The 26,151-nt window shown below is 54.6% G+C and overlaps 9 protein-coding genes across 14 annotated transcripts; 5 read left to right on the top strand and 4 right to left on the bottom strand.

Moving 5' to 3' along the window:
• The first annotated feature begins 922 nt into the window (after nucleotides 1-922).
• Nucleotides 923-4,719, top strand: PV07_02194 (uncharacterized protein). The gene has a single exon (XM_016388791.1). It carries the CDS (start codon nucleotides 1,695-1,697, stop codon nucleotides 4,239-4,241), a length of 2,547 nt encoding a protein of 848 aa, XP_016255719.1. The 5' UTR covers nucleotides 923-1,694; the 3' UTR covers nucleotides 4,242-4,719.
• PV07_02193 (uncharacterized protein) lies at nucleotides 4,232-6,480 on the bottom strand. The gene is made up of 3 exons (XM_016388790.1): nucleotides 5,833-6,480; nucleotides 4,943-5,775; nucleotides 4,232-4,870 (listed from the first exon to the last, which is right to left on the bottom strand). The coding sequence occupies exons 1-3, from the start codon at nucleotides 6,045-6,047 to the stop codon at nucleotides 4,689-4,691; spliced, it is 1,230 nt and encodes a 409-aa protein (XP_016255718.1). The 5' UTR covers nucleotides 6,048-6,480; the 3' UTR covers nucleotides 4,232-4,688.
• On the top strand, nucleotides 6,417-8,935 carry PV07_02192. Of its 2 annotated transcripts, XM_016388789.1 has the most exons (3): nucleotides 6,417-6,731; nucleotides 6,849-7,175; nucleotides 7,231-8,935. In XM_016388789.1, exons 2-3 carry the CDS (start codon nucleotides 6,987-6,989, stop codon nucleotides 8,653-8,655), a joined length of 1,614 nt encoding a protein of 537 aa, XP_016255717.1. In that variant the 5' UTR covers nucleotides 6,417-6,731; nucleotides 6,849-6,986; the 3' UTR covers nucleotides 8,656-8,935. The 2 variants fall into 2 exon arrangements, with proteins under 2 accessions (XP_016255717.1, XP_016255716.1); XM_016388788.1 differs by having other exon boundaries at nucleotides 6,417-7,175.
• Nucleotides 8,936-9,148: 213 nt separating this feature from the next.
• Nucleotides 9,149-11,997, top strand: PV07_02191. Of its 3 annotated transcripts, XM_016388787.1 has the most exons (4): nucleotides 9,149-9,491; nucleotides 9,560-11,149; nucleotides 11,200-11,311; nucleotides 11,410-11,997. In XM_016388787.1, the coding sequence occupies exons 1-4, from the start codon at nucleotides 9,408-9,410 to the stop codon at nucleotides 11,415-11,417; spliced, it is 1,794 nt and encodes a 597-aa protein (XP_016255715.1). In that variant the 5' UTR covers nucleotides 9,149-9,407; the 3' UTR covers nucleotides 11,418-11,997. The 3 variants fall into 3 exon arrangements, with proteins under 3 accessions (XP_016255715.1, XP_016255713.1, XP_016255714.1); XM_016388785.1 differs by having other exon boundaries at nucleotides 11,200-11,997; XM_016388786.1 differs by having other exon boundaries at nucleotides 9,149-11,149.
• A 392-nt stretch (nucleotides 11,998-12,389) lies between these two features.
• PV07_02190 lies at nucleotides 12,390-17,409 on the top strand. 2 transcript variants are annotated; one of them, XM_016388784.1, is made up of 5 exons: nucleotides 12,390-13,758; nucleotides 13,813-14,700; nucleotides 14,753-15,348; nucleotides 15,403-16,608; nucleotides 16,659-17,409. In XM_016388784.1, the coding sequence occupies exons 1-5, from the start codon at nucleotides 13,578-13,580 to the stop codon at nucleotides 16,668-16,670; spliced, it is 2,883 nt and encodes a 960-aa protein (XP_016255712.1). In that variant the 5' UTR covers nucleotides 12,390-13,577; the 3' UTR covers nucleotides 16,671-17,409. The 2 variants fall into 2 exon arrangements, with proteins under 2 accessions (XP_016255712.1, XP_016255711.1); XM_016388783.1 differs by having other exon boundaries at nucleotides 15,403-17,409.
• PV07_02189 (uncharacterized protein) lies at nucleotides 17,245-18,904 on the bottom strand. The gene has a single exon (XM_016388782.1). The coding sequence runs from the start codon at nucleotides 18,846-18,848 to the stop codon at nucleotides 17,487-17,489; it is 1,362 nt and encodes a 453-aa protein (XP_016255710.1). The 5' UTR covers nucleotides 18,849-18,904; the 3' UTR covers nucleotides 17,245-17,486.
• A 162-nt stretch (nucleotides 18,905-19,066) lies between these two features.
• Nucleotides 19,067-21,127, top strand: PV07_02188 (uncharacterized protein). The gene has a single exon (XM_016388781.1). It carries the CDS (start codon nucleotides 19,139-19,141, stop codon nucleotides 19,577-19,579), a length of 441 nt encoding a protein of 146 aa, XP_016255709.1. The 5' UTR covers nucleotides 19,067-19,138; the 3' UTR covers nucleotides 19,580-21,127.
• PV07_02187 (uncharacterized protein) lies at nucleotides 19,526-21,381 on the bottom strand. Its single transcript, XM_016388780.1, has 3 exons — nucleotides 20,935-21,381; nucleotides 20,561-20,875; nucleotides 19,526-20,489 (listed from the first exon to the last, which is right to left on the bottom strand). Exons 1-3 carry the CDS (start codon nucleotides 21,203-21,205, stop codon nucleotides 19,723-19,725), a joined length of 1,353 nt encoding a protein of 450 aa, XP_016255708.1. The 5' UTR covers nucleotides 21,206-21,381; the 3' UTR covers nucleotides 19,526-19,722.
• A 2,355-nt stretch (nucleotides 21,382-23,736) lies between these two features.
• Nucleotides 23,737-26,010, bottom strand: PV07_02186. Of its 2 annotated transcripts, XM_016388778.1 has the most exons (6): nucleotides 25,089-26,010; nucleotides 25,002-25,036; nucleotides 24,879-24,952; nucleotides 24,611-24,829; nucleotides 24,214-24,554; nucleotides 23,737-24,154 (listed from the first exon to the last, which is right to left on the bottom strand). In XM_016388778.1, the coding sequence occupies exons 1-6, from the start codon at nucleotides 25,305-25,307 to the stop codon at nucleotides 23,828-23,830; spliced, it is 1,215 nt and encodes a 404-aa protein (XP_016255706.1). In that variant the 5' UTR covers nucleotides 25,308-26,010; the 3' UTR covers nucleotides 23,737-23,827. The 2 variants fall into 2 exon arrangements, with proteins under 2 accessions (XP_016255706.1, XP_016255707.1); XM_016388779.1 differs by having other exon boundaries at nucleotides 25,002-26,010.
• Nucleotides 26,011-26,151: the final 141 nt, after the last annotated feature.

Below are 26,151 nucleotides of genomic sequence, written 5' to 3'. Positions count from 1 at the left end.
CCAGAGACATGGGACAGCCCTGGAGACTCGACCCTATCGACCTCGCGACCTATCCACCCCTCGCAGGCTGCCTTGTAACCTTTCTTTACCCGGGAACCCGTCTGTGGGAGTGGGGACCTCCGAGCCCTTTTGTGGCGCTGGCTGGTGCTGCATTTGTCGATATCGTGCAACGCCAGAGTCTTTTGCTGAAATCCAAACGATCCTGTCATGGCTTTCGCTGTCTTGGGATTCGTGGGCCATCTCCGCCAGCCAACCCGCAGTGCAATGTGCTCAGACGGAGCGCACGATACGAACGGATGAAGGGCAATACCTGTGCCCCGTCAACACCTTGGGCTTGCTGAGCCATTTTCCCTGCGTGGACTCTTCCCCCCCTCTCCATGCGTACTCGAGCGAGAAAGGGACCGTGAATCCACGAATCCTTTCGATCACCTCAGCTGGACCCGCTTGGTCGCATCGAGCTGGCTCCTGTGGCTCCCCCGGGCCTCGAAACGGGCTTTCCCTGGCCTTGCCCTTTGAGAGGACATGTTCTAGACGTGAAGATCCAGCCTTAGCCAACATCGACGATCAAATGGTGATCAGCGGTCTTTGTGCAGGCATTAACATAACGAGGCTCGATCCTAGGTGTCCTCGGAGCCAACAGGCCAGACCGTGTTTGAGGCAAACCGCATCCAGAATGCCGACGGTTGCTGCGACTTCTCGATGCATTCAAAGAAGCGGTGACCATGACTGTCCTGGTGAACAGGGGGTGCTCTCATGAAGCTACTGCAAGCCACTTTTCCAGAAATCCAACCCTTGATCCCTGGGCCCCGTTACACGACAGCGACACCCCTTCAGACTTCCGGAGGTAACCGTGCGCGTCCACGTACTTGCGCGCGCTGAATAATACTTGTGTATATATGGGACTTGTTGTCAACTCCATCAGAGCTTGACTTTCGCCATGTTTCGGGTCAATGTGGACTGATACATCAGACGTCTGTGGTATCCCCATAGCCATAGCCACAGCCACCAGGTAGTCGTGTGCTCGTGGCAAGCAATGGGAACATTCGGAGCCCGAGTCCTCGTAATGTAAAACTAGCAAATGGACGGCCATATGCAACAGGAGAAACATGTCAAATAGGTCCCCGGCTACGCAGCAATGACTGTCATCTCTGCCCATATGCTCGGTCTGGCATCCAACTTTGGTTCTCGCACAGCTTGCATCCCGACGACAAGCACCTGCGGTGGGGAAGGGAGGAATGTTGATGAACTCTCCTAAAGGTTTCTCCAATGCTGGCAGCATGTAAAAGTTCACATGCATACGGAGGCTGTGATATGGAACCTGCTCACCTCTAGTCAGGGCCCGCCCGTCCAGGTCCAGAGAGTTCACTGGGGAGGATCCTGTCATCATTACGAGGACATTGAACAACCAAGGGCATCGGTACTCCTAGAGCCCCCGGGCTACAAGGCACAAAAGGACATGGACAGATGCCGCGGGTGCATTTCTCTGGTGGACTGGGACCTGCAACCTGCAACCTGCAACATTTTTAACTAGCTGCCACAGATCGGATGCGCACCGAAACACCTAGCGTGCATTGAGGGCAGTTCACCGGATATGCAATTTCGAGTCTCAGATTGGTCCTTTGACTGCTCTCATAGAATTCGTAGAGTGAACAAACAAGCTTGCCGTGGCTGGTGGTGACCGTATCGGCACGCAAATGGCTCGGCTCAATCCCCGTCTCCTTCACCGCCTTGGGAAATTCTGCCGGTCAAACACAAAAAAAAGTTGCGAGTGCAAACTTCACCATCCCAGACCAAGCGAGCGCAGCCACGGGCCCCAGAACCCCAATCCCGCCATGGTTCGTACAGGAGCGGAGGAGGATTTTGTCCTCACAATCTCTGACAATGAGGACCTGCCAGCCAGTGATCTTGACACAGATGACTCGGAAACCGTAGCGCCCCGCACCAGCACCAAGCGAAAAAGGGAAGAAAAGAAAACTGGTCGCAAGAACAAGAAACAGAAGGTGCAGAGGGGAAGAGATGCAGAGGACGAGAGTATTGCGTCAGGCGACGATTCAGAGAGCGGCGAAGATACGGGTGTCCAAGATGGCGCCCTCGATCCTGATTTCGAGTTTGATACTGGAGCGAACGAAGTGCTCGAAGACCTTGAGGAATTTGACGGATGGGGCGAGGACAACACAACCACAAAGAATCGAGAACAAAAGAAGAAAGGCGTCGACATCGACGCTATCATTGCTCGTCGCGCAGAGAAGAAGGCAAAATCCACTGGGTCCAAAAAGCATCAAGGGGCAGTAGCAGAATCAGAATCAGATGTGGACGAAGACAATGGCGAGGACGACGTGGAGATGCCCGACTTCGAAGATGACGAACTTCTTGCTCCAGACACTTTCGGTGCTGATGCTGCATCTGAGGATGAGGAAGACGAGGAAGATTCAGGGGCGGACAAAGAACAAGACGACAACACCGACGACGACGGCGACACCGACAATGCGTCCGACAGCGACTCAGTGGCCTCTCCAACAGCTCATCCCGACGACTTAACCTCCGATCAGTCAGATGCTGAATCGGAAACGTCTGTCTCGGAAGATCCGGACGAGATAGCCAAACGCGCAGCGTTCTTCGCTCCCGAGGACAAAACAACACGACCCGACATCAAATCCGCATCCTCGTTCCAACAATTCTCCCTGTCACGGCCTATCTTACGCGGCTTGGCCAGCCTTTCATTCGCGACCCCAACACCCATCCAAACCCGCGCCATTCCCGTCGCCCTGCAAGGCCTAGATGTGGTCGGGTCCGCCGTGACGGGCTCTGGCAAGACGGCCGCGTTCCTCCTCCCCATCCTTGAGCGCTTGCTATATCGCCCCCGAAAAGTGCCCACGACGCGAGTAGCCATCCTCATGCCCACCCGCGAACTCGCGGTCCAATGCTACAGTGTCGCCACCGCTCTGGCGCGGTTCACAGACATCACCTTCGCGCAGGTCGTGGGTGGCTTCTCCTTACGGGAACAAGAGACCATCCTGAAAAAGCGGCCCGACGTCGTGATTGCCACGCCAGGTAGATTCATCGACCACATGCGCAACTCGGCCAGCTTTGCCGTCGAGAACATTGAGATCCTGGTGCTGGACGAAGCCGATCGGATGCTCGAGACCGGGTTCGAAGACGAACTCAACGAGATCCTGCGCACCATCCCCAAGGGAAGACAGACGATGCTCTTCTCCGCCACCATGACGGATAGCGTCGACAAATTGGTCCGAGTGGGCATGAATCGTCCCGTCCGTCTATCCGTCGACGCAAAGAAGTCTACAACGGCAGGTCTAGTTCAGGAATTCGTCCGTCTCCGCCAAGGACGCGAGGGCTTGCGTCTGGCTACTCTATGCGTGCTGTGCCAGAACTTCTTCACCGAACGCACGATCGTCTTCTTTCGTCAGAAGAAGGAAGCCCATCGTGTACGCGTGGTGTTCGGCTTACTGGGCTTAAAGGCCGGCGAACTGCACGGAAGCATGACGCAAGACCAACGTATCAGTGCAGTCAATGCCTTTCGCGACGGCAGGACAACACACCTCCTCGCCACGGATCTCGCCAGTCGAGGTCTCGACATCAAAAACGTCATGACAGTCGTCAATTACGAAGCGCCACAGACGCATGAGATCTACTTGCATCGCGTTGGTCGCACGGCCAGAGCAGGCCGCTCGGGGCGTGCGTGCACGATCGCCGCCGAACCCGATCGGAAGGTGGTCAAAGCGGCGGTGAAGAGCGCCCGACAACAGGGCGCGAAGGTCGTGTCTCGCGTGATGGATGTTCAGGCGGTCGACGCCATGCACCGACGGCTCGAAGATCTCGAGTCGGAGATCGAGGAGATCCTGAAAGAGGAGAGAGAGGAAAAGCAACTCGCCGCCACCGAGGCTGAGATCGCGCGCGGCGAAAACCTCATCAAGCACGAGTCCGAAATCATGGCCCGGCCAAAGAGGACTTGGTTCGAGACCGAGAAAGAGAAACGCGACTCCAAGATCAAGGGACGGATGGAGTTGAACGGGCCGGACGGGGTGGGAGCCGTGAAGGTGCGGACAGAGAAGAAGAAGCTGAGTAACAAAGACAAGAAGCGTCTAGACGATGCGCGTGAGAGAAAAGAGGGGAAAATGTGGAGGAAGGGGAAGGGCAGTGAGGAGGCAGTAAGGAGGATGATGAAGGAGAAGGGAAAGAAGAAGAATAAAAAGAACGGGGGGAGGATGAAGGGTAAGAGGTAAGGATCGATCAGTATAATACCTATTGGACAGTCTATCAAGAGACCAAATGGACTCGACTCTACTGGTGATCTCGACTTCTCCTCTCCCAAATATGCGTGGATGAGCTGTGGACTGTGATGAAAGCATGATCTTCCCAGTTGATCGTCCTTCGACTGTTCCAATCCCCTTGTTGCAAAGCCATTTCCGACTCAGGCGCAGGTCGCAGCTCTCGCCGGGATTATAAACGGCCATCCTTCGTATCTGGCTCCGTCCTGGCAGTTGAATTGCGAGTCTAACTCTATATCACATTTCCGACGAGAGAAGAAAGAACCGAGAGCTGTGAAATCAGAGCCGGAGAGTCGGGGACGGCGAACATTTGTTTTCTCCGCAAATGTGTCGGTCTTGAAAATGGCACGAGTTGTCACCAACCTTCAGTCTCTGATTCTCTTTTGATTTGCAACAGCGGATTCATTTTATGCCGGCCGGTTTCAGCTTCCCCTGCTTGATCAGGTCGTCGACCTTTGGAGGCAGGACGAGTCCGGTGCGATCATTCCTTTTGTAGAAGTCCGCCACAATCTGAGCGGTTTTGGCTGGTTGATCTTCTTGTATGAAATGGCCGGCCTCGGGAAACACTTGAAGTTGGTATTTTCCTATGCACAAGGTCAGCATGGGGTTTGCTGAAGTTGGAGAAGAGAACTTGAGATGGCTCCAGCTTCGCATACCTTGCATCTGCCCAATTGTGAGCTCCTTGTCAAGTCGGTCCGTCCCAGCCAGCAGGAGTAATTTACCTCCTCGAGACTCCAAAAACTTCTTGGACAAACCGACAAACCAATCTTCCCAGAACGGTTTGGTAGCAGCTAAATCAGTCCGCCAGAACCATGTGTCTTTGGTTGTTTTGGATTCTTGAAGCAGGGACGGAACCGACACTCGAGCCGAGGTGGTGTTCCGAATCGTTCGAGATTTAGTGTGCCACTCGATGCCTGAAGCAAGTGAAGGAAAGGACTTGGGTCTCGTGGAGAGATAGGTGTCCATGCTTTTCAGGGCGTCCATAGCCGAACCTTCTACTACGTCGAGGACACCATATGCTAGTAAGGCGTTGCCGAGAAGTCTCTCGTGGGCCACTTCGGTCACAACGGCACCTCCTAAACTGTGGCCGATCAACACGATATCTGGCAAGGTTGACCATTTCATATATGCTTTGACAGCATTGACGACGAAGGCCACATCCTCTGCTAGAGTGGTTAAGCTGAGGTCTTGGGAGGGAGGGGAGCTACCCGATGAAGTCGTCGTTGTCGTCTGTCCATGTCCCCGTGCGTCCAATGAGAGAACACCGGCATTTGGAAGGACTTTCAGCAATTCTATAGTGAAGGCAGCAAATGACAAGCCTGAGGAGCCAGCCCCATGATGCGTAACGAAGAGCGGGCCGGAAACGGAAGGAGGAGTCAGATAGACGTGATGATGGATTGTCTCTGAGGGTGTCGTTTGATCGAAAGCAAGGTCTTGGGTAAAGAAATCATCCCAAGGAAGAGGTGCGTTACGAGATCTTATGCCAGCACTATCATGTGTGTTAGCGGCCGTCATGATCTGGGCAGGGGCGTGACTCTCATATTACCTCCTAGGTTTCTCAAACAGATTCCGGCTAGGCGACGGGACAATAGTACCCGTAGAGGATGCTGAAGAGGCCGAGGAAGAGGAATCATTTGGAGACCCTGGCCTCAGCGCCGTCAAATCGTCGCCTTCTTCATCTTGCTCATCTACAAGGGTCGGTGGCTCTGGAGGGAGATGAGACAAGCGTGCTCGGGCAAAGGACTTCTGCAGATCACTCATCACGGAATCCTGCAAGTCGAGACAAGGCTGTCAATTCAATTCATGGACTCGGGACGACATCGATAAGAGGAGGGACGAATAAGGTGTGGCTCATGCAAGGTGGTTCTGGTGCCGTGACTAAACCGTGGGGTTGGAGGTGTGTGTCGAGGGTGTGTGGCGGTGTCGTGTGATCTGTTGTGGTGGAATGCATAGTGGCAAGGATGAGCGGGAACGAGTGTTGTTGGCCAGGCGCAGTTTTGGAGGGGGCAGCCTGGGGAGGACCAAGAGGACGTCGGACAGCTTGGGACGTCGGTCTCGGCCTCAGTCGCTGTCAATGCTCGTAGTATTGGTTGGCGACTCTTCATTAGACTCTGGTCAAGACAGGGCCATGCTGGTCAGTTGTTTTTCTAGGGCGCAGCCACGCCGCAGGTTGTTCTGACTTTGCCCTTCTGTCGTTCTACACCTTGAGTGAAGTTGCCCATGTCCTTCGATCCTCGAGACCGTAGCGCTGTTTTGTTTTGGAGCAGACGAAGGCTCGTTATCCAATATGACGAATCACTTGCACCGACAATTGGCTGAGAAGCGAGAGATCAAGGTGCTGATCAGCCTATGCCTAGGTAGCCAGTGAAGCGCAAGCTGCGGCAGCTGTTGACGATCGCATGGAAGCATATCCCGCAGTTGAGGTTCGGCGGCCTCCATGACGTCGTGAGCATCCCCGTTTTGCAGGTGACACCACCACAACTCATAGTCGTTCAAAGCTTCAAGCTCAGCTCTTCTTTTTTTTTCCTTTCGTCGTTTGGTCCTAATACCTCTCTTTTCTAGTAATCCTCCTTCACGGAGAGACCTGATGGATATGTGCTAAACAGCACTCGTACACAATCTCCACGCCCTCTGGTCCCTACCTAGAGCCTTGCCGGTTTCGACCCTCCGTGTAGCTGGGACTCATTCAGATCGGTCACCATGGTGTCTTTGTGGGGAAGTAGCAAGAAGGACAACGGCCACGCCCCTCAAGAGGAGGACGAAGACAGTGCCGCAGCCACCGCATCCCATCCTCAGTCCAGCGGACCTCCAGAAGAAGCCAATGAAAGAACACGGCTACTGCCTCGCCGTGATCGAGGCCCCGGATTTCTCAGTCCTGATGACCCTGCTGTAAGTCATTATAAAGAACGGCCCAACTCATCAGCAAGCTAATTGTCCCCCTTAGGTCTCACCCTACAACCTGTTCTCGGTGAGAGCTCTGCGATGGCTCGAAGTCTTCTTTTTGATGATCACATGCCTGTGGTGGACCTTGCTCTTCATATCCATCTTCGTCAGTCCTCCTCATTTCAACTCGAGAGGCTCGGGCTTCTTTGACGTCGCCTGGACCACCCTCACCATTGGCAACATCCTGACCGCTCTTCTCTTCTTTGCTACTCCATCCACGGCCATGAGCGTTCTGAGCATGGCAATTTCAGTCATCCTGTTGATCGACATGATTATTATCCTCGCAGTACCTCGTATCAGACTCGAAGAGGGCTGGATTGGGATTGCATCGGTAATATGGGCAGCCTTGATCGGCCTATATAATGTCATAACGAACAGGGCGGTTCAGTGGGGGAAGGCGGAAGAGGAAGTACGGCTTACTGGTCGCCAGGAGACACGCCGTTCTCTGAGAGAGTGGTGTGCTGTCCTGACAGCAACCATTCTTATGGTTATCTACGTGATCATCGTTGTCTTGCTTACGGCTGTACTGGTATTGCGCTCGAGGGACGCTACGTTGGCGGCTCCTGGCGAGCGGTATTTGGTGGATGGTGACAAATATGCCGTCCACTTCGCTTGCGTTGGCAACCAGACCTTTGATGCAGACGGCAAGCCGAACCCCACTGTCCTGCTTGAGGGAGGCTATATGCCTGTGGAAGACAGCTTCGAGGGATGGGCCTTCGACGCGTGGACGAATGGTACGATTGACCGATACTGCTACTGGGATCGACCTGGGATTGCATGGTCCGACAACGCGCCGTCTCCCCACTCCGCTGGCATGTCCGCGGATGCAATCTCTGAGGCGCTGGCAATTTCAGGTGAAGAAGGCCCGTGGATCCTGGTGTCTGCGGGTATCGGCAGCGTCTACAGCAGAGTCTTTTCTGCTAGACATCCGCGTGACATCAGGGGAATGATGTTCATCGATGGCCTCCACGAAGACCTTCTCTACAAGGTCGGCGCTCCTGGTCGTGGATTCATTCTGTGGGGGCGTGGGATCATATCTCCGCTCGGTCTCGATCGCTTAGCGGGAGCTTTGTTCAGGGGTCGAACCAAGGAAGACAGGGTCTTTGGCAAGTCCTCCTACCAGGGCGGCAAGTTTATCAAGAACAAGCTGCAAGAAAACCTGGTAGCCGATTCATTGACCAAGAACGAGGTTGTCAGCGCCCGCAATATCCAAGATCGCAGTGTTCCTCTTGTTGTGGTCACTTCAGGAGTCCATTTGAAAAAGGACAAGGACTGGGAGCGGAAGCAAGAAGATTTGACGAAGGTGACTGACAAGTTGGTCGCCTGGGATGTTGTGAAAGGAGCACCGTCAGAAGAAGTCTGGAGGTCAGATGAAGGACGAAAGGTCTTGGAAAAGCGGCTAGGGCAATTGTACAAGGCTTCATGATGAGTACCGGCAAATCTTCTGTTTGATGTGCACGAAGTTATGAGCTGGGAATGTTGATATTCGGGGCATTGATGGCGTTTCTGGAAGTACATATGAGGTGGAGTTTGAATTGCCAGCATACGATAACCAATACTGTGGGCCATGGAGTTATGGTTCTGTGATGTTGCTGTGGGTATCTAGCGGTTCATTTATACATGTCTTTTTACTGACTCTTCGACGGATTGAAAGAGTGGTTTTGTAATCAGTCATAGTGAAGACAGCAAGATCTTCTAGTGGGCCGCACGAAGAGAAAAGTAAAAGAAGATGTGCTCTAATACCCTCGCGTCCTCCACTAAAGCAGGGGTATAGGTATATACATACAAAGCACGGAGTATATACGGAGCAGTATGTACTGCAGGCCTCACCAGCCCCTGCCTGCATGACGTAAGATTTGGAGCCTGGCCACAACGCGCTTTCGGAGAAGTTCTGTGACCATCCTCGCATGAGGACCGAGCCAACCGCCAACTTCGCCATCTAGAGCCTCGCTACCTTCAGGTACAGGAGGAATTCTCGAGGTCACTTCGACCTCTGCGTTTACTTTCTTTGTTGCCCTTTACCGCAACCTCCGCCCGTACTCATCCTCACTCACCAGACTTCCTCTGTCCCTCCGTCTATCTTCCACGAACCCTCGGCCGTCTCGCCTCCATCCCATATCTGCAGGGCCTCAGTCCCCCTCCCGCTATCCTCGTCCGTCCTCCCCGCACCAATTCACCATGTTACTGCGATTTGAATCAAAATGGGGCCAGTTTCGCCTGAACGTCGAGCCAACCCTGCACTTCACATCGCTGACTGCCATGGTAAACTCCGATCCTGCGCCTTTCGAAAGGGAAAATTGAATTGGCTAACAAGATCGGGGGATTTCCAGATCCTTGACAATCTCCCAGCGAATACCGACGCCTCCTCTATAGTCCTCAGCAACAAGCCCGTCAGCTCAAAACCGGACCCGGATCGAGAGCGACGTCTCGTCGACCTCCCCGGGGTCGAACTGCGCCAAGTTGGACTTCAACATGGAGACAAGCTGTACATCGGGTTCTCAGAACACGAGACCATGTCCAACGGTCACACCAACGGCGATGTCGCCTCCGCCCCTCGACGCTTGAACGGCACAATCGCTTTGCCAGCACCTACCGCCCCAGTGACCGCCCCGACGGTTACCTCTCCAACTCTGGTGAAGAACCCATGGGAAGTTGTAAAACAGTCAGCTTTGGATGACAGATTAGACAGGCTGGACGGGAAGATTTCAAGACCTAGAGACCTGAAGATGTGTCGACATGGGCCCAAAGGCATGTGCGACTATTGTCAGCCTCTGGAGCCCTACGACAAGAAATATCTCGACGAGAGGAAAATAAAACATCTATCCTTCCACAGCTATCTGCGCAAAATCAATTCCGCCACCAACAAACCCGAGTTGAAGAGCTCTTATATGCCGCCACTCTCCGAACCATACTACCGCGTCAGGAAAGACTGTCCGTCCGGTCATCCTCCCTGGCCCGAAGGAATCTGTACAAAATGCCAGCCGAGCGCTATCACATTACAACCGCAAGAATTCCGAATGGTGGACCATGTTGAATTTGCCTCGGCAGATATGGTGGATAAACTGATTGATTTCTGGAGAAAGTCCGGCAGTCAGCGACTGGGGTTTCTATATGGTCGCTACGAAGAGTACACAGAAGTACCCCTGGGTGTCAAGGCGGTGGTCGAAGCCATCTACGAACCACCTCAAATGTGCGAAGTTGACGGGCTGACACTGCTGGAATGGCCTAATGAGAAGGATGTTGATGAGGTTGCCCGCCTCTGCGGCCTGGAGCGGGTGGGAGTCATTTTCACCGATCTGTTGGCCCCTGAGGAAGGAGAGGGTCAAGCCGTCTGCAAGCGGCACATCGACTCGTATTTCCTTTCGTCTCTGGAGATTGCGTTCGCCGCACGGCTCCAAGCTCAATACCCAAAGCCTTCGAAGTGGAGTGAGACGGGTCGATTCGGCTCAAATTTTGTAACCTGCGTCGTCACCGGAGATGAAGACGAGAGTATCACAATCCGAGCTTACCAGGCATCAAACGCTGCGGTCGAGATGGTTCGCGCAGATATCGTGGAGCCTTCGGCAGATCCCTCCGTGATGCTGGTCCAGGCTGAAGATGATCAAGGACCGAACGGCAGAACGCGATACATACCTGAGGTATTCTATCGCCGAATCAATGAGTACGGTGCGAATGTGCAAGAGAACGCCAAGCCCAGCTTCCCCGTGGAATATCTGTTGGTATCTTTGACTGCGGGCATGCCCATCAAGCCCAGCCCTCTCTTCAAGAACGGCAAGTTTCCTGTTGAGAATCGGGAGGCTGTGGCCGAGGGCCAGGATCCCGTGGACGTGGCCAAACAATTGCGCTCGTCACAATCGGTGGACGCAGTCTCCGACTTCCATCTGTTATGCTTTCTACACGGGATGGGCGTATTCAGCAAGGTAAGTTGACCCTCTCGAAAAACGTGGCATCTCTCTGACCTTGGTGGCAGGAAGAAGAACAGCTTCTATGTCGAGTGGCGACCACGCGCGACCAGGTGGACGCGATTCATTTAACGGAATCACCAGGATGGGGAACCCTATTGGCGATACTCGAAACATATGGTGAGCGGCCCTTGAAGCGTCCGTGGCGTTTGCAGACAGAGGATGAATCTTTCGACCCTGGCAGCCCGTCAGAAAGTCTGGCTAAGCGATTCAAACAGGCGGCTAGTCTCGACCGTTGAGGACAGCATGTGAGAGCCCGAGGCCGACGAAATTCCAGTCCCCGATTGTGTCACAATTCCAGCCGTCTTCTGCATAGCGTACGCCGGGGTCACCCAGATACCAGTCAGTGGCCCTTGCAATGGGAGCTGCATAGCATGGGGTTGGATCTGTACAACTAAGCCATTACGAGGAAATGCCGGGACTAGTGGATGGTGTGAATGACAAAAACGGCCGAGCACCGGTGGAGAAATATGTCAATCTGGGAGGAATCATGGTGTCACTACCAGAGGAGATGATGCTCGTTTGGATCGACATGCAGAAGGCTAGAAGCAGAGCCAAAGGACCATTCGAATAGGCTAGAGGGAGATGGGCCCCTTGCACGGATCGACACAGCCGGGTGTATGGATCAGCAGAGGCCAGGCCTGGATGAAGTGACGAAACAATACATCTCCTGGGAGCGGACTCGAGTGGAAGCAGCGCTGTAGGCGGCTGTTCCCTTGATATCATAGTCAGCTGCGCCATGAATCGATTGCCCTGCAAGAGTTGTCGTGAATGAGTATCCACCACCAATGCGTTCTTTTTTTTACTCGTCGTTGCCAGTGACGTGTACACCCATGAGGAGGGATGACGAAGTGATGGAGGCCAAGAAAGTAAAACAATGATCATCTGCCCTTCTGCTTTGCTGGAGAAAGGCGATTGTGGTCCGACAAATGATGGGCGGCTTCTAGAAGGCTGATGGAAGCCTGAGAGGGTGAAGAAGGACGGGGGCCAAAGCGCAGCTTTCCCGTGTGCCTGGACGAAGGAGGCTATGGGTTTGGCCACGGCTCCCCAAAAGAGAGAAAGCGGCTTGCGGAACAAAAGAGAGACGGCCAAGCTTGGTAGGGAAGGTAAGCTTTCTTGATGATGGAGGGGATGATGAGAAGAAACTGGATGCCTTCTCTCTTCACACCGCACATCACATAAATAGGCTGACATAGCTGGCAGCGCAGGTGGGTGACGGGAGCAGCACAGGTCACTTGCCCCCTAAGGATGATGGGCAACGGAGCGAAACAGTGGGCCTACCAGCCACGGGCCCATGGTCCATGGGAGGGTGAGCACTGAGCATTGGGGCCTCGAGGACCCCTAACTCTACTTAGAAGGGCCTGCCGTTTGGCTGCCGCCCGCGAGCCCATTGGCCCTCGACTGGCCCGGCGTGGCCCATACGGGCCCTAATTGGCCCTGGCCGGCATGCATTGGCCTGCTCCGCACTTCGATTGCACCTTCGCTCGCGCTTCTCTTCGCCTTCCCTTGCGCTTCCTTTTTCCTTCCATCCCAGATCCACCCCCATTGCCAGGCCCAATTGTGCTTGGTGCTTGGTGCCACTGGGCCAACTAATCCTTGGGGGGGAGGGGGGTTCGCCCTAAACCTCTGAGGGCTCGGCCTTTCGATTTCACCCTCTTGTCGCCCCCAGCGAAGCCAACTCGCAAGTGTCTACCACTACTACACTATCACTTGCTTGCTACCACTTACTCTGACCTCCTGCGACCGACCCAAGCTCGATCCTCTACCTCCATTTGCCTGCACCACATTCCTCCTTCCAGTCCTCAGCTTGATTCTTTGATCGGATCATCGCCCAGGTCACTTCCACCATCTCACCGGAGAGCTGTCTGTGTTTCGCCCGTCTGCAGCTTCAGTCACTTTCCCCGGCGGCGTCTGCGACTACCCGAAGACTCGAAAAACTTGACAGCTGCGACCTGCCACCCACTCGCAGCTTGTCTTACCATCCTCCGTCCACACTCCCCGACTCTCGGCGGCATCGAATCGGCGCAGCCTGAGCGTGTTCGACTCGTCTCATTCACGCCCCGGCGACCTCGTCGAGCTCTCGAGCTAGAGTTTGTCCTCCTCTTTCCGCCGATTCCAGGTGAAAAGAGCACTTTCCTCGCCCGCTTGTTCGAGGACAGCCGCCGTCTCGCGCGCAATGGGCCCGCAATAAGCGTACACTGCTCGTCAAGATTTCTGTCAGATCTATTGTAAATTTGTCTAGAGTCTCATAACGTCACCAAACGAGGAAAACGCAGGATCGAGGTCTCACAAATCGTCCCGACGGCCGTTTGATCGCATTATGGGCCCGTAGAGCCTCTTGACGCGACGGTCTCTCCTCCTTGCCATACAAATCATCGCGGACGCCATGGACCCCTCAGCCTGTCGAGTGATATACATTGACGAAAGATTCAACACGGAAAGATGGATTTCCAGAGAGGGGCTGTCTCCTAGCACGCCCGCAAGAGCAGGTTCGCAGGTGGAATTTTCGGACCTGCCCCTCGACTTACAGACCAACGTCAATGCCTTTTTGACTGTGTTTAACCAAGGTAAGCAGAGCTGTTTCTCCAAGCTCCATTGCCGGCTGACGTCGAGACCTCCAGTGTATGTATGTAGTTCTGGAAGGGCGTTTTCCTCAAAACTGTCCGAACTCCACGACCAGGTCAAGCTCGATTGTACCCCGATCCTCGCCTGCTTTGACGTAGGCTCCGAGTCAAAGCACGAGCATTCAAAAGCGAGGCCTCGATTCTTTCCATCCTCCGACTCTCCATTACCGTCTCCAAGCCTGTTGAGGAAGGAGATCACCTTTTCCTCCGAGTCCGACGAGTCATACGGCCTTCAACTCCTGTCTCGAATAGCGTCTGATCTACAAGTTGATGAGGGTGCGAAGCTGATCATTCCGGTGGCTATTGTCCAACCCAAACGGAGTGATTCTCAGGACCTGGCTATGGACACAGAGCCCCAACCCGAGGTGTCTCGGGCTCCCTTTGGCCCCGAGTCCAAACCTGTCGCGATCGAAGACAAGTCCGATATCATTGATGCTCAATTAATGCTACAGTGTCTGGATGCTGGCGCACTCGATGTTGTAAAGAGCCCGTTGGACAAAGCCGGGATCATGGGTCTAACCGTCCACGCTTATCGAATATACAAAAATGCGAAAAAGGAGCAAGCAGGCTTCATGGCCATGGCCCGGAGGAATCGGAAGCAATCATGGGTCGGTATGGAAGAGGAGAAACCCTATGCTTATCTTCGCGAGGCCATGGTGAAGAAATTACTGAAGGGGATCTGCGAGCCGCAAAATATTATCGAAGATTACCAACATCGCGATCTGTATGTGCAAGAGTCGCGAAAAGAGGCAGTGGCACAAGCCGTGGGCCGGTGGGACTTTTCTGGCCATGACTTTACAGAGGATGAGCTGGTTTATGCTGGCTACTTTATGCTTGATCATTGCCTTCAAATGGAAGAGTGTGAGCAATGGAGCATGAATCAACGTGAGTCTCTTCCTGAACCGATGCCGTCGCAGCTCGCTTACCTACCGAACAGGCGACCTACTTCACTTCATGCAAGGCTGCCGTGTAGCATACAATTCCTTCGTCCTATATCACAACTTCAGGCACGCTGTCGACGTCTTGCAATCCGTGTTCTACTTCCTCCTCCAGATAGGCACGCTACCACCATATCCAGCCGGTGCCGAGCCATCTCCTTTCGCAGACAAAAAATCACCGATCGCCCGCCTCTTAGGACCATTCGAAGCGCTGACCCTCTTGGTCTCCGCCATTGGTCACGACGTCGGCCATCCTGGTGTCAACAATATGTTTCTGGTAAAGTTGAACGCACCTCTTGCACAATTGTACAACGACCAGTCAGTCCTGGAAGCCTTCCACTGTGCGGCTTACTCTCAGATTCTCCGACGCCACTGGCACGTTGCCTTCCAGGACAAAGCCCTTCGGAAACTGATGATCAGTACCATCCTCGCTACGGACATGGGCATTCATTCCGACTACATGCAACAACTGGGCAACTTACAGGAGAAGATTCACGAGAGCGGAGCGACCGATGGATGGTCTCCGAAAGACATTGATTGGGCACGGACTTTGACTTGTGGGTTGTTGATTAAATGCGCTGACATCAGCAATGTGGTATGTCACATCACCCCAGCTTCTAAACCGTTCTTTTTTTGCTCACGGTAACAGGCGCGACCATGGCTGGTGGCCGAGAAATGGACCCATCTGCTTCAGAAGGAGTTTGCGCATCAAGGAGAGATGGAGCAAGCCGTTGGAATGGAGACGACACTCTTCGGTGGTCCTCCCGAGCTGGGCAACATGCTGAAGCTTGCCAATGGCCAGATCGGTTTCATGACCATCTTCGCACATCCGCTTTTTGCAAATGTGGCTGATATAATTCCCGCCATGCGGTTCGCCGCCGACGAGATCCTGACGAACAAAGGCGTTTGGTTTACAAGAGCCGAACACGAAAAGAAACTGCAGCTCGTCAAGAGAGGCACGGGGTTTGGTGATGGTGGTTCAATAAGCCCCAGGACTCAAAGTCCTGTCGGCCGAGCGCAGGACCATGGGAAGGAGAAGCATTTACCAACATCTCCACTCCGAGATGGAGACGATTTGCCGGAGAAGCCACAATCTGAATCCGGACGTGGCCGGAAAAGTAGTAACACTACTCCGCAGGACAGCTCTCAGCAGTCGTCATTAGCAGCCGCTGCAGGCATAGCTGTTTTGGCGGCTGATACGACCGCTCGTCGGCGATCGGCTGCAGAATCTGGGCAGAATTTGAAGGTGACCGACCGTGAGCGGTCGGGATCCGCTCTCGTCAATGGCGAACACATTCCGGTAGAACTTACGCTGGATGGAACTCACGGCGGAGAGAAGCATAATGACACCACTTCCAGCAGCACTCCGCGGCTAACAACCTCAGGACATGACGCCGCAGTGTCTTTACAACCGCTCAATGACACAAGAAGAGATAATGCAGTATCAATGCGCGCGGGAACCGAGGCTATTCCACAGGAAGCTCTGGAAGGAAGCAACGCACCGGACGTGGAAGACGTGCACGAATTCAATTTTGCGACCTCAAAGAAAGATGAACCAGTGCGAACCTACGATCCCCAGCAACAATACAATCCTTCACATCCCGGCCTACGTGCTAGCGCACCGGCGAGTGACGTCGCGTCAAAGCAGCCCAAGATCGAAGCGATCGACACATCACCGCCGGCCAGGTCTCCTCAGAGCGACACTACGACAAGCGGCATCCTGAGGGGCGGTGGTGCCGGTGAGGGGCAAATGCTGACTCCTAGTGGAAGCACTGAAGCTACAAGCTACACCTCTGATAAGAGCGAAGAACTGACGAGACTTCGAAACAGCCTTCAGGCTATACGCAACCGGGCAGTAAGTGCACCGATGCACTCAGGAAGTCCGGTACTGAGACCCAGTTTTAGCATGGGCAGTAACAGCGCAACCAGCAGAGAAAGCAGCAAATACGACATTCATACGACCATTTTGAGCAATGGAGACGTGGAAGAAGCAAGTGCGAAAGACAGGAAAGCCAGCACCAAAACTATGGGCAGGAGAAGGAGTAGGTTAAAGCTGGGACTCGCATTCTGGAAGAGAAACCGAAGCGAGAGGAGTATCGAAGGTGAGACGTTCAGGCCCGATAGTCAGGGGAGTGGAGGGGGAGGGTGAGGGCGGTCAAAAGGAGGAAGAGATTTGATTTACAGCGCTGTGACTGCAATTTGTCTGGATCTTGGGAACTGGGTGGCCCTGTTTATCAAAACGCAGGTTTGAGGGAGATTTTGGGAGTTTGGGGTTGAGGAGTTTTGCGCTCTGTTTTGTGTTGGAGGGCTTTTGATTGTCACAGATTTGAACCTGATTCACGAACGGGATGGACGATTCAGAGCACGAAGGAGGAATGCGCATGGCCGCTTCTTATGATGTAACTCATGGGAGGACAGCAAAGGGTGACAGGCATGAAGAAACGGAGTATGAAAAGGTCCAGGAAGGACCAGCGGCGACGGAGAGTTGGGACCAAGCTGGGCGATCTGAAGCAGACTATGCCGTAGGGTATAGATATAGTGTAAGATGATCGAGTTTGTCCGGTTATAGGATTCACGACTTGACAGATAGAAGAGCCCTCTCGTCTCAAGCAGGAACGATGTACAAACGGCACAGAACAGCCTCGATTCCTTCCAGCCATGTGCCATGCAATGGTGATTCGTTCTTTTTACTCGGTCCGCATCATGCATCCCCGAGCAGGATCTGAGGGTGTCTCAGCGGAGGGCGCTCTTGAACTGCTTCAAGAAGGCGCTTTCGGGTCGGTGCCATGCCGAGTCGACGCCCTGGCCCCTCTTTTCTTCCTTCTTCACATGAGTCCTTCTCGGCGCTGTGTTTGCCTTATCAACGGCGGGAGGTCCGGGTGTGGGGAGCAGTGCGCTGGGACTCGTCTCCGTCTTGCCAACGTCCCACTCCCTCTCCTCGCCCTTCTTGCGCCACTTGACGTCGCGGACGTCGCCTTGTTCGTCCCCCCCGCTGGTCAGGGGGGTGCGGGACGTGGAAGCAGACTTCTTCCACCGCGTGATCTCCTCCTCGGTGAACCCCGCGTCTTTCATGCGCTCGGCCTGTTTCGCGCGCCAGGCTCGCCGATCTCGAAGCGCAGAGAGGGCCGACGTCCATTCATCGAGGGCGCCTCCTTCGTCGTCCGGATCCAGATCGTCTGAGTCGAGGCCCGCGTCGTGTGTGGAGGGGTTGTACGCCAGGGAGAAGTGGGCGTCGATGTTTGAGCGGGACTGGTGTGGGGGATGATGGCGGTGGTGGAAACCCCGGCCACGACGTTGCGGACGTTGGTCGTCGTCGGCCAGTGTCGGGCGGGGGCCGATGAGCGAGGCGAGAGGGTCCGAGGACGTCGAGGACGTCGATGGTGCGCGACGGCGGTCCTCCGCGTCCTGTTGCCCTCCTGGCTCCGTGTCGCTGGGTGGAGAATGTCGGCGAGACTTTCGATCATGTCTGTGGGTGTCCCTCGCCCTCGTGCGTCTCTCTCTGTGCTCCCTTTTTTCCCTGCTCCTGGACCTGGATCGTGAATGAGATCTACTTCGTCGCGAGGAAGTGTGGCGTCGAGATCCATTACGGCCTGGGTCCTCGTTGAAGTCGTCACTCCTGTGCCGCCGCCGCCGCCCCCGAGTCTTGTCCTCATCATCCCGCTCTCTCCGCTGCTCGGGGCTCCCGTTGTGTCTCGAACCTCGGGCTCTATCCCGTTTGTCTCTCCTGGTTCTCTTTGCGTCCTCGGTGTCGTCACTTAATCGCCGTCTCTTCCGCCCTTGCTCGTGGCCGTCCTCGTCGTCCCGCTCCTGTCTAGGTTTTCTGGAGGCGTGCTCGGCGTCTCTGATCTTCCTCAGACGGATTCGTGCCTCCAATTCCTCTTTCTCCTTCAGTTTTGCATTGTGACTATCGGCTTCGCGGACCAGATTTTTCAGGAAACGGGTATTCGGCTTCGGTACTGCGCCCGTAGGTCTTTTGGGCAGCAAGGCGGACAGGCCTTGGGAAGCATACCGCATCGAACTCTTCCTCGCATCCTCGACGAGGAGCCTAGCGACGTAGTCGTCGTCGTTGTCGTCAGGGTTTCCCGACAGCGACATGATTCGCAATCGATCTAGATGGTATCTTAGCAGGTAGTAAAGTCGATGGGTTGCAGAACACCCTACTTACCTTGCAGGATAGAAATAGAGAGTCTGCACTCTGGTGGGCGTGATCATTTGGTCCCACACTCGGCGCACTTTCCTCCTCGAAAAACTTCGGGGCCATCGTTTTCGACTCGTCGAGCTGTCGGGGAGCCGGGTTGAAATGATACTTGCCAGCAAGCCAGGAACCCTCAGGAAAATTGATGTTACACCGATTCCAAGAAGTCTAGGGCTTCCCGCGACTGGAGATGCTGTCTCGACTTACCCGTTACATCAGGGTGAATCCCCTCCCCAACACCGGCTCTGTGGCTCGCGATCTCCTTGCCTCCGAGAGAACCTTCCTCGCTTGGGCCCGAACCGGCCTCGGATTCATTGCTCTGGGTGTGGCGCTCGAGAAAGTGGAAGCCCTTGCGGCGCTATCGCCGACGTTGCTTCACTTGTCTGACTCAAGAACCAAGATTGCCGCGGGGGTCCTCGTCGCGAGCGGGAGCCTGTGCGTCGGCCACGGAACGCTGCGGTACTTCTCGACTCTGCGCCATATACAAGAGGGCAAGTTCAGGCCCAACACGGGCGGGATAAGTCTCATGGCAGTGACCTGTATCGGGATCGCGATCGCCGGAAGCATTCTGGTCATAGAAAACGAGGCAGAGAAGAGCAGGGAGAAGGAGAAAGAGAAGCAAAAGATCTGATACAATACCCCGTCAGTCTTCGCGGTGATCTACGATAAGTTCAGCATGGCCGAGAGAGTCTATCGGTCTAGTTGTCTATCGACACATTCGCAGCTGAACCGGAAACCCCACTCCACTCCTGTAAACTCGACGGCCGACTCACTCTAAGCTGCTGCAGAAGCGCCGTACGGCCTTGCTTGGGCAGACTCGATGTCGACGTATCCATAGTTGGCGGCATCACCTGAGCCCATCTTCTGAGCCCAGGCACCCATGTCTTTCAGGAAGGCTTCGACGTTCTCTTGCACCGACATGTCGATCGGCTCCTGGTCTTTGCCGACCTGCCTGATCTGGGAGCCGGCAATGACGTTGGTGAGGCCAAAGTTATCTTGGTCGACCTTCTGGTTGATGGCAGCCGAGATCTTGCCCTCCAGCAGGTCCTTGCCCATGTGGAACTCCTGGCACACAGGGCGACCAAGTCCGACGCCGTCGACACTCTTCAGAGCGTTGACCATTCCATCCAGGGTTTTGAAGCCGCCGGTCACATACGTCTTTGTTTTCTTCAACCCCGGAGCGATCTTGTCGGCAAACTCGAGGAAAAACGCCTCCCGCTTCTTGGTCGATTCCCTCTTGTGGACAAACGCTAGGGACTGATATGTACCGCCCGAAAGCTCCACGAAATCGAACTCGTTCTGCTCGAGTAGGACGCAGAGTTCTCTGGCTTCGTCGGCAGTGAATCCGCCCTCTTGGAATTCGACCGAGTTGATCTTGATTCCCAGGACGAAGCCTGACGATGCGGGCAGCTTCTGGCGAATGGACTGGGCGATCTCGAGGATGAGCCGGGCACGGTTTTGCAGAGAGCCACCGTATTGGTCGGTTCGCTTGTTGGTTGTCTGACTGAGGAATTGGGCCAAGAGGTAGCCATGAGCGCCATCTAAGCGGGTGATTAGCACACAGAAGACTTGCCATTGGCAATAGCTGCACGTCAGGGATTAGAGAACTTACGGAGCTGGATGCCATCGTAGCCAGCCTTGGCCAGATACTCGGCAGCGTGGGTGAAACGGTTGATGATGTCCTTGATCTCTTCGTGTGAGGCTGCGTGGGGCTTCGCGAATCTCATTCCCATCACTTCTCCTTCCAGCTGAACATCACTGGCAGAGACGGGATCAGGCTGGAGTCTCTGTTCGACCTGGCGGCCTGGATGGCTGACCTGGCCGACGACCAGACTTCCGTGTGCTTTGGCCTGGGTCGCGAGCTCCTTGAAGGCATCGAAGCGGGCTCCTTGGAAGGGTGCTTGTGGCGGAATGATTGGGTTACCAGCTGGAAGAGGATGTTAGCCTCGGTAATGGATGAAGTCTTCCCCAAGAAAAACCACATACGGGCCTCCAAGCTCTGATAGTCGATCATGATATTCCCCGTCAAAATGACCCCGAGCCCGCCCTCGCCCCATCTCTGATAGACGCGAATGAGTTGCTGGGACGGCACGCCCCGGTTCTCCTTGTTGACGGGGTCCCACGACGAGAGACGCTCCGTCATGGCGGCCTTGAGGAAGCGGTTCGGCGCCGTCTTGCCGCTGAACTCGAACTTCAGCGGCCGGCCCAGCGGCGACGCGTCCTTGATCTCGGACGGGAACCTGTTGTCGGCGCCCATGGTGCTGTTGCGAGCGCGTGTCGTGTGCCTTGTGCCTTGGGGATAATAAGGAGAGAGGTTGACTGAATCGGCTTGAGAGAAGGGGTGAATCGTGTGGCCCTCCCTTTGTCTATTGTAACTCGTTTCTTCTATGCCTGAGGAGAGGATCGAATATCTTGTCTATTGCGACTCGTCTGGCAAACGGAGAAGGGGGGGGGGGGGGGGAACAGGTACTTATATAGACGTAACTGGAGATGCATTAGATCTATACCTAGTGTGATGTATATACATATATATATATATAGATGTTATTCACAAAGTTTATGTGCCCGACTAAGACAAGCCCGAGCGAACCAGTTGTTCAGAACACCTTTAGCCCCTCTTCGAGAATGCTCCATGGCCCAGAAGGAAAAAAAAAAGACGAGGGCAACTTTCTGTATCGTGTCTTTGTAATGGGACACCGCACACAGAGATTGCACAACGGCCAGGTAGTTGGCACCCCGAGAACCTAGGTCTTCGTCTCCGTCTCCGTCGTCGTCGTCACGTCATGATTCAGGCTCCACTGACGCTGACAACTGACAACTGACAACTGACGCTGAAACTGAAACCGGCGTGGGTATTGCATTTGCATTGCATATGCCGAAGCGGATGAAATCTCTGTCCTCTCTTTGTGTCTTTCCCCCCTCGCATCCGTCATAGGGGGGGGGGTCGTCCATGTCAAATTGGTCAATACCAGCCAGTCCTCCGTGGTAGTTCCAGATTTCGTCCGTCGACGTCGCCGTCGTTCTTCGTTTGTTGGTGTAATTTTTTTTTTCCTTTCTTCCCCCCGCCGCCCCGGGTCGGCTCTTTTCCCTCCTTGCTCTCTCGCCCTTTTGTTCCTGGCGCCGTGGAAATTCTCATCCCTATCGGCTTCGATACCCGAATCAGACGGTGCCGGCTGGACATGGATGGGTCGCTCACACGGAAATGCATTGCCGGCCACACAGAATTAATCATCATCCAGCCTTTGGCAGAGCATGATTGGAAATCCGGGGGGAGGGGAGCAAAGAAGGAAAGGGGCGGCCAGGGGCCTTATATTGGGCTTGTGGCTCTTTTCGGTCAGATGCTAGATGCCGTTGGACGCCGACGCCGTCTGTGTCTGTCTATTGTTCCCTGTTCCCCCTGTGGTGTGCCATTGGGACTCGGAACCAGACTGGCGATGAATAGAAACCGATCGCCGGCGCAGGGAGGAAATAGATCCAGGGTGGGTAGGGTAGGGTAGGTGTACCCTGTCACCCTGTACACGTCGTATCTGCCTCAGGCGTTGACGCCCAAGGGTCCTAATATCTCCATCTCTCTCTCTCTCTCTCTCTGTCGCGCATGTTCCCAAGAAGAGATAGCTACATAAGCTGGGTCGGCCCCGGCGCTCATTCTTGCTTCATCGACGCCGAATGTCCGAGTGACTGGGTATCCCAGCACTCACTCAAATCAGTACCTTCGACCCAAATCCACAGTCCAAGCTTCCGTATCGAACTTTCGCAGGGCCCCAACCCGGCATGAAACAAACATGCAATCGCCGACCCTTAGACGTCTTTCACCACGTTGATCCATCAGCTCGGCTCCTCGCCTTGAGGCGTCTGACTGACTATCCACCCCGTCCTCGTCCTCGTCCTCGAGCGAGTTCGTCCGTTTGGCACATCACTGATATTGTAAGAAAGTCCATGGGCAGCGGGTCGCAGAGGATACGTCGACGACGAGGAGGGACGATGATGATAAATCAACGGTGCTAATCACCGAGACGGTGTCCCGGGATGTGTGCGTGTGTGTGCTGTCAGCCTGATGGACAAGAGTGCGTGATGTAGAGAGCCCGTCTATCCATCGCTCGAGGAAAGGGAGGTCGTGTGGAGGGCTGTCTCACTGGACTCGTCGCGGTAGGTGAGAGGACGAGTCTAGGGTAAAATTGTCAGTGTCGGCGACGAGAGAGAGAGCGGCACAAATAAACGATAACGACTCCAGGCTCTCCAGGAACAATGCACGCGAACTTGCCTGCAACCGCAACGTCTGTTCCCTCCATGCGTCTGTCTAGATGGTGGTCTTGTCGTTTCGCTCAGTCGCAAACAGGGGACTGCAAATCGAGTTTCGAGTGAGTTCGAACCTACATTACCCGGAGACGTATTGCCTGCCCTTTGACTCGCCTCAGACACAATTTGGGACTTCACACGTACCTGGAGATCTTCAGCTCGCCAGAGAGCTACATACGCGTCTAGAGACGTAGGGTGGATGGACTGGATTGCCGCTCGAGGGTGAATCGTCCATGCTGGGATGAAAGCACTCACCATACTCGTTCCACGATAGCAGATGATGGAGTTGGTAGACGAGAATCCCCTCCTGGTTGATCTCAAAGCCACAATGTTCAGACTGGCACGTAGCTTGGGCTCAGCAAGCGGACTGAGGTGATTGCAACCCTGGAAGCCACGATCTCATATCAAAGCACAGAGAACACGAGGGTGGCGGGTAGTCTGTAAAGACCGTGAGGGAGACGGAGTTTCGACACAAGGAACGGGCCGGTCTCATCAGGTGTGCATTTTCTTTCATTTGCTGGCCCAAAAACAGGCCGCAGAAGCGTTCACTATCCTGTCAATTTGCTGTCCAAGCGTCCACCCATCACAACTTATCATTCTTGTGGACAATCTTGCTATCTCTCCCAAAATGTCTCTCGACCTCCGGCAGCGTTCTGCTGCCATCGGAGAACTCCAGCTTGTCAATCCACACCTTCGCCTGCTCGAAAAACGACATTTGGATCATGTTCTGAAGCGACGAACGCAAGATGATCATCTCCACCCCCTTCCATTTGCTGGGGACCCGGTGGAGAGCCGATTTGGCGGTTGATTCAATGGCCGCGCCGAGACTCTGATTGGAGGTGGAAGAGGGAAGGGAAGAGCCCACGAGGTTATTCTGTGCGCGGGTCTTCATCGTGTCAAGCGGATAGGTCTAAAAGCAGCGCGTCAGAATACAAGAAGACAGAGAAAGCCGAATAACAAGCAACATACCACAACCCATGCACCAACGCCACAGATAGCTCCCGCCATCGCAATTGCCCCCGCAGAGTTAGCCTTCTCAGCCCCATAGTATGAGTTGAGTGATTGCTTCGTCGTCTCATAGACCCCGAAATAGATGCCGCTGCCAATGACATCTCGAATCAAATGCAATCGGAATCCGGTCCAGAGGCCCAGAGGACCCTGTCGGGCGATGATTCGTTTCATGGACGTCCAGGAGCTGACCCGGCCGACGTTCTTGGCGCCCGCAGGCGTTGGTGTCGCCGAGGTGTGGTCAACTTGAGACGCCATGAGGACTGATGTTTGCGTGGCATTCTTGATGAGTTCGACCGGAGCTGCAAAAGTGTTAGAGTCTGTCTCATCTCAAGGCTCTCCGGAGGGAAAAGCATACTCAAAGCGACGGCGGTGACGGCACCCGAGACCATTCCCGCTCCAGTAAAGCATGTCATGGTGTAGATGTCCGGATAAGTGCCTGGTTTGTTGACATGTTGAAGAGGAGATCGACCGGTGGCCGCCTCGATCCAGCCGTCAAAGGTGTACTTTGCTTTCCGATAGATGGAGAAACCGAGGGCTCGGGAGAAGGTGATGGAGACTAGCGGGTTGAATGTGCCTGAGGAGATCAGTTTTTGCCTTCTCTTGCTCGTGGATCTTGCGCCTACCAGCCCAGAACCCACGAATGCCTTCAGTGCGGTAAGTGTATTTGGTAGCTTCCAAGGCATGGGCGAAATGACGCCTAATCGCAATTAGCATGGCTACTGTCCAGGTCAAGTCGCTTTGCTTACGATTGCATTCGAACTTTGACATTTTCAAGAGGAGCCTGGAAACTTGTCAAACGGTCGGTCCCATGAGGGCGATTTCAGGCCACTCACCCCTGCGACCACGGCAAAGGCGCACGCGGGAGCGGACGAGAGAACCTGTCTGTACTTCTTGGTGTAGTAGATTCGAGTATCGGTCGAGCTCCAGCCGGTGTCCAACTTCGGTTGGGAAGCCATAGCTATGGGGGGTTGCGAAGATTTGGACGGAAGTTTTGAAGTTGGATCGTGGACAAGAGGCGAGGTGTCGTCTGTGGTTTTGCTGGCATGATTCATCGCCCCGGCGATAGTGGTCGTTTACTGACCACAGGACGGGCAGAAAAGTCGACGTGCGTGTGACTTTTCCTGTCGGTCGCGGGGCGCCGGGGAGCACAATATAATTTTCACCAATGTCCGACTCCTGCTCGCAAATACGCACAGTGGGCTGCAGAACCCGATGGAACGCAAGATAGATCTCTCAATCGGCGTGACTGAGAAGATCCCTCTGCGTTCCACACTCCATCACAGGCCCAGCGTTGTTCGAACTCTTTCTCCCTCGCAAGAACACCGACGGGGGGACGGTTTCTGTCAGAGCACAAGACCACTTCCTGGAAACGGCACCGAAGCGTTCAGGAGGGAAATGGCGTGCTGTGACAGCCGACAGGAGGTAGGTCCTTTGTCAATTGAACAGACAGAGCAGGGTTTGGTCTTTGTGAGTTCAGGGGGGCGACTGTGGGAAGCTGACGATGCTGCAGACGGCGATCTTAGAGGGGCAGACCAAGATGTTGACCTCACTGCCCAGGATCGAAGAGCCGGTGGTTCAGACGAGGTAGAAGCGGATTGTCGAGGTCGCGAAGATGTGTCAGGAGGTAAGAACGTTTGCACAAGAGAGAAGAAAGAGGAGAACGAAGCAGTTCTAGAGCATCAAGGGCCGAGCAAGAATGAGAATACCATGTGCAATGAGCCTGGCCGCACCAGGATGTGGACTGGCAGTGTGGGCGTTTTGGTAAGGAATGAATGCATCTCGCCGTGGGCTGCTATTGGGGACGAGACGGCGGGTGGGGGTGTCGCCCAGTGTGTGGACCAATCCGCCCGCGCCAGGGCCAGAGCGTGACGTCGAATGCTGTTCAGGCCTCGCCTA

Source organism: Cladophialophora immunda, assembly GCF_000835495.1.
Source record: "Cladophialophora immunda strain CBS 83496 unplaced genomic scaffold supercont1.1, whole genome shotgun sequence".
Taxonomy (NCBI): Eukaryota; Fungi; Ascomycota; class Eurotiomycetes; order Chaetothyriales; family Herpotrichiellaceae; genus Cladophialophora; species Cladophialophora immunda.
Note: the sequence above shows the minus strand (reverse complement) of the source record. Positions and strands in the feature narration are given on the sequence as shown.

Coding starts and splice junctions, on each gene's coding strand:
- PV07_02194 (XM_016388791.1), top strand. CDS start 1,695: ATGGCTCGGCTCAATCCCCGTCTCCTTCACCGCCTTGGGAAATTCTGC.
- PV07_02193 (XM_016388790.1), bottom strand. CDS start 6,047: ATGAGTGATCTGCAGAAGTCCTTTGCCCGAGCACGCTTGTCTCATCTC. Junction 5,776..5,832: donor CTGTTTGAGAAACCTAGGAG/GTAATATGAGAG, acceptor CACACATGATAG/TGCTGGCATAAGATCTCGTA. Junction 4,871..4,942: donor CACAATTGGGCAGATGCAAG/GTATGCGAAGCT, acceptor CCTTGTGCATAG/GAAAATACCAACTTCAAGTG.
- PV07_02192 (XM_016388789.1), top strand. CDS start 6,987: ATGGTGTCTTTGTGGGGAAGTAGCAAGAAGGACAACGGCCACGCCCCT. Junction 7,176..7,230: donor TCAGTCCTGATGACCCTGCT/GTAAGTCATTAT, acceptor TGTCCCCCTTAG/GTCTCACCCTACAACCTGTT.
- PV07_02191 (XM_016388785.1), top strand. CDS start 9,408: ATGTTACTGCGATTTGAATCAAAATGGGGCCAGTTTCGCCTGAACGTC. Junction 9,492..9,559: donor TCACATCGCTGACTGCCATG/GTAAACTCCGAT, acceptor GGGGATTTCCAG/ATCCTTGACAATCTCCCAGC. Junction 11,150..11,199: donor GGATGGGCGTATTCAGCAAG/GTAAGTTGACCC, acceptor CCTTGGTGGCAG/GAAGAAGAACAGCTTCTATG.
- PV07_02190 (XM_016388783.1), top strand. CDS start 13,578: ATGGACCCCTCAGCCTGTCGAGTGATATACATTGACGAAAGATTCAAC. Junction 13,759..13,812: donor TTTGACTGTGTTTAACCAAG/GTAAGCAGAGCT, acceptor CGAGACCTCCAG/TGTATGTATGTAGTTCTGGA. Junction 15,349..15,402: donor GCGCTGACATCAGCAATGTG/GTATGTCACATC, acceptor TCACGGTAACAG/GCGCGACCATGGCTGGTGGC.
- PV07_02189 (XM_016388782.1), bottom strand. CDS start 18,848: ATGTCGCTGTCGGGAAACCCTGACGACAACGACGACGACTACGTCGCT.
- PV07_02188 (XM_016388781.1), top strand. CDS start 19,139: ATGCTGTCTCGACTTACCCGTTACATCAGGGTGAATCCCCTCCCCAAC.
- PV07_02187 (XM_016388780.1), bottom strand. CDS start 21,205: ATGGGCGCCGACAACAGGTTCCCGTCCGAGATCAAGGACGCGTCGCCG. Junction 20,876..20,934: donor CTATCAGAGCTTGGAGGCCC/GTATGTGGTTTT, acceptor ATCCTCTTCCAG/CTGGTAACCCAATCATTCCG. Junction 20,490..20,560: donor CTACGATGGCATCCAGCTCC/GTAAGTTCTCTA, acceptor TCACCCGCTTAG/ATGGCGCTCATGGCTACCTC.
- PV07_02186 (XM_016388778.1), bottom strand. CDS start 25,307: ATGAATCATGCCAGCAAAACCACAGACGACACCTCGCCTCTTGTCCAC. Junction 25,037..25,088: donor CCTTTGCCGTGGTCGCAGGG/GTGAGTGGCCTG, acceptor ACAAGTTTCCAG/GCTCCTCTTGAAAATGTCAA. Junction 24,830..24,878: donor CATTCGTGGGTTCTGGGCTG/GTAGGCGCAAGA, acceptor TGATCTCCTCAG/GCACATTCAACCCGCTAGTC.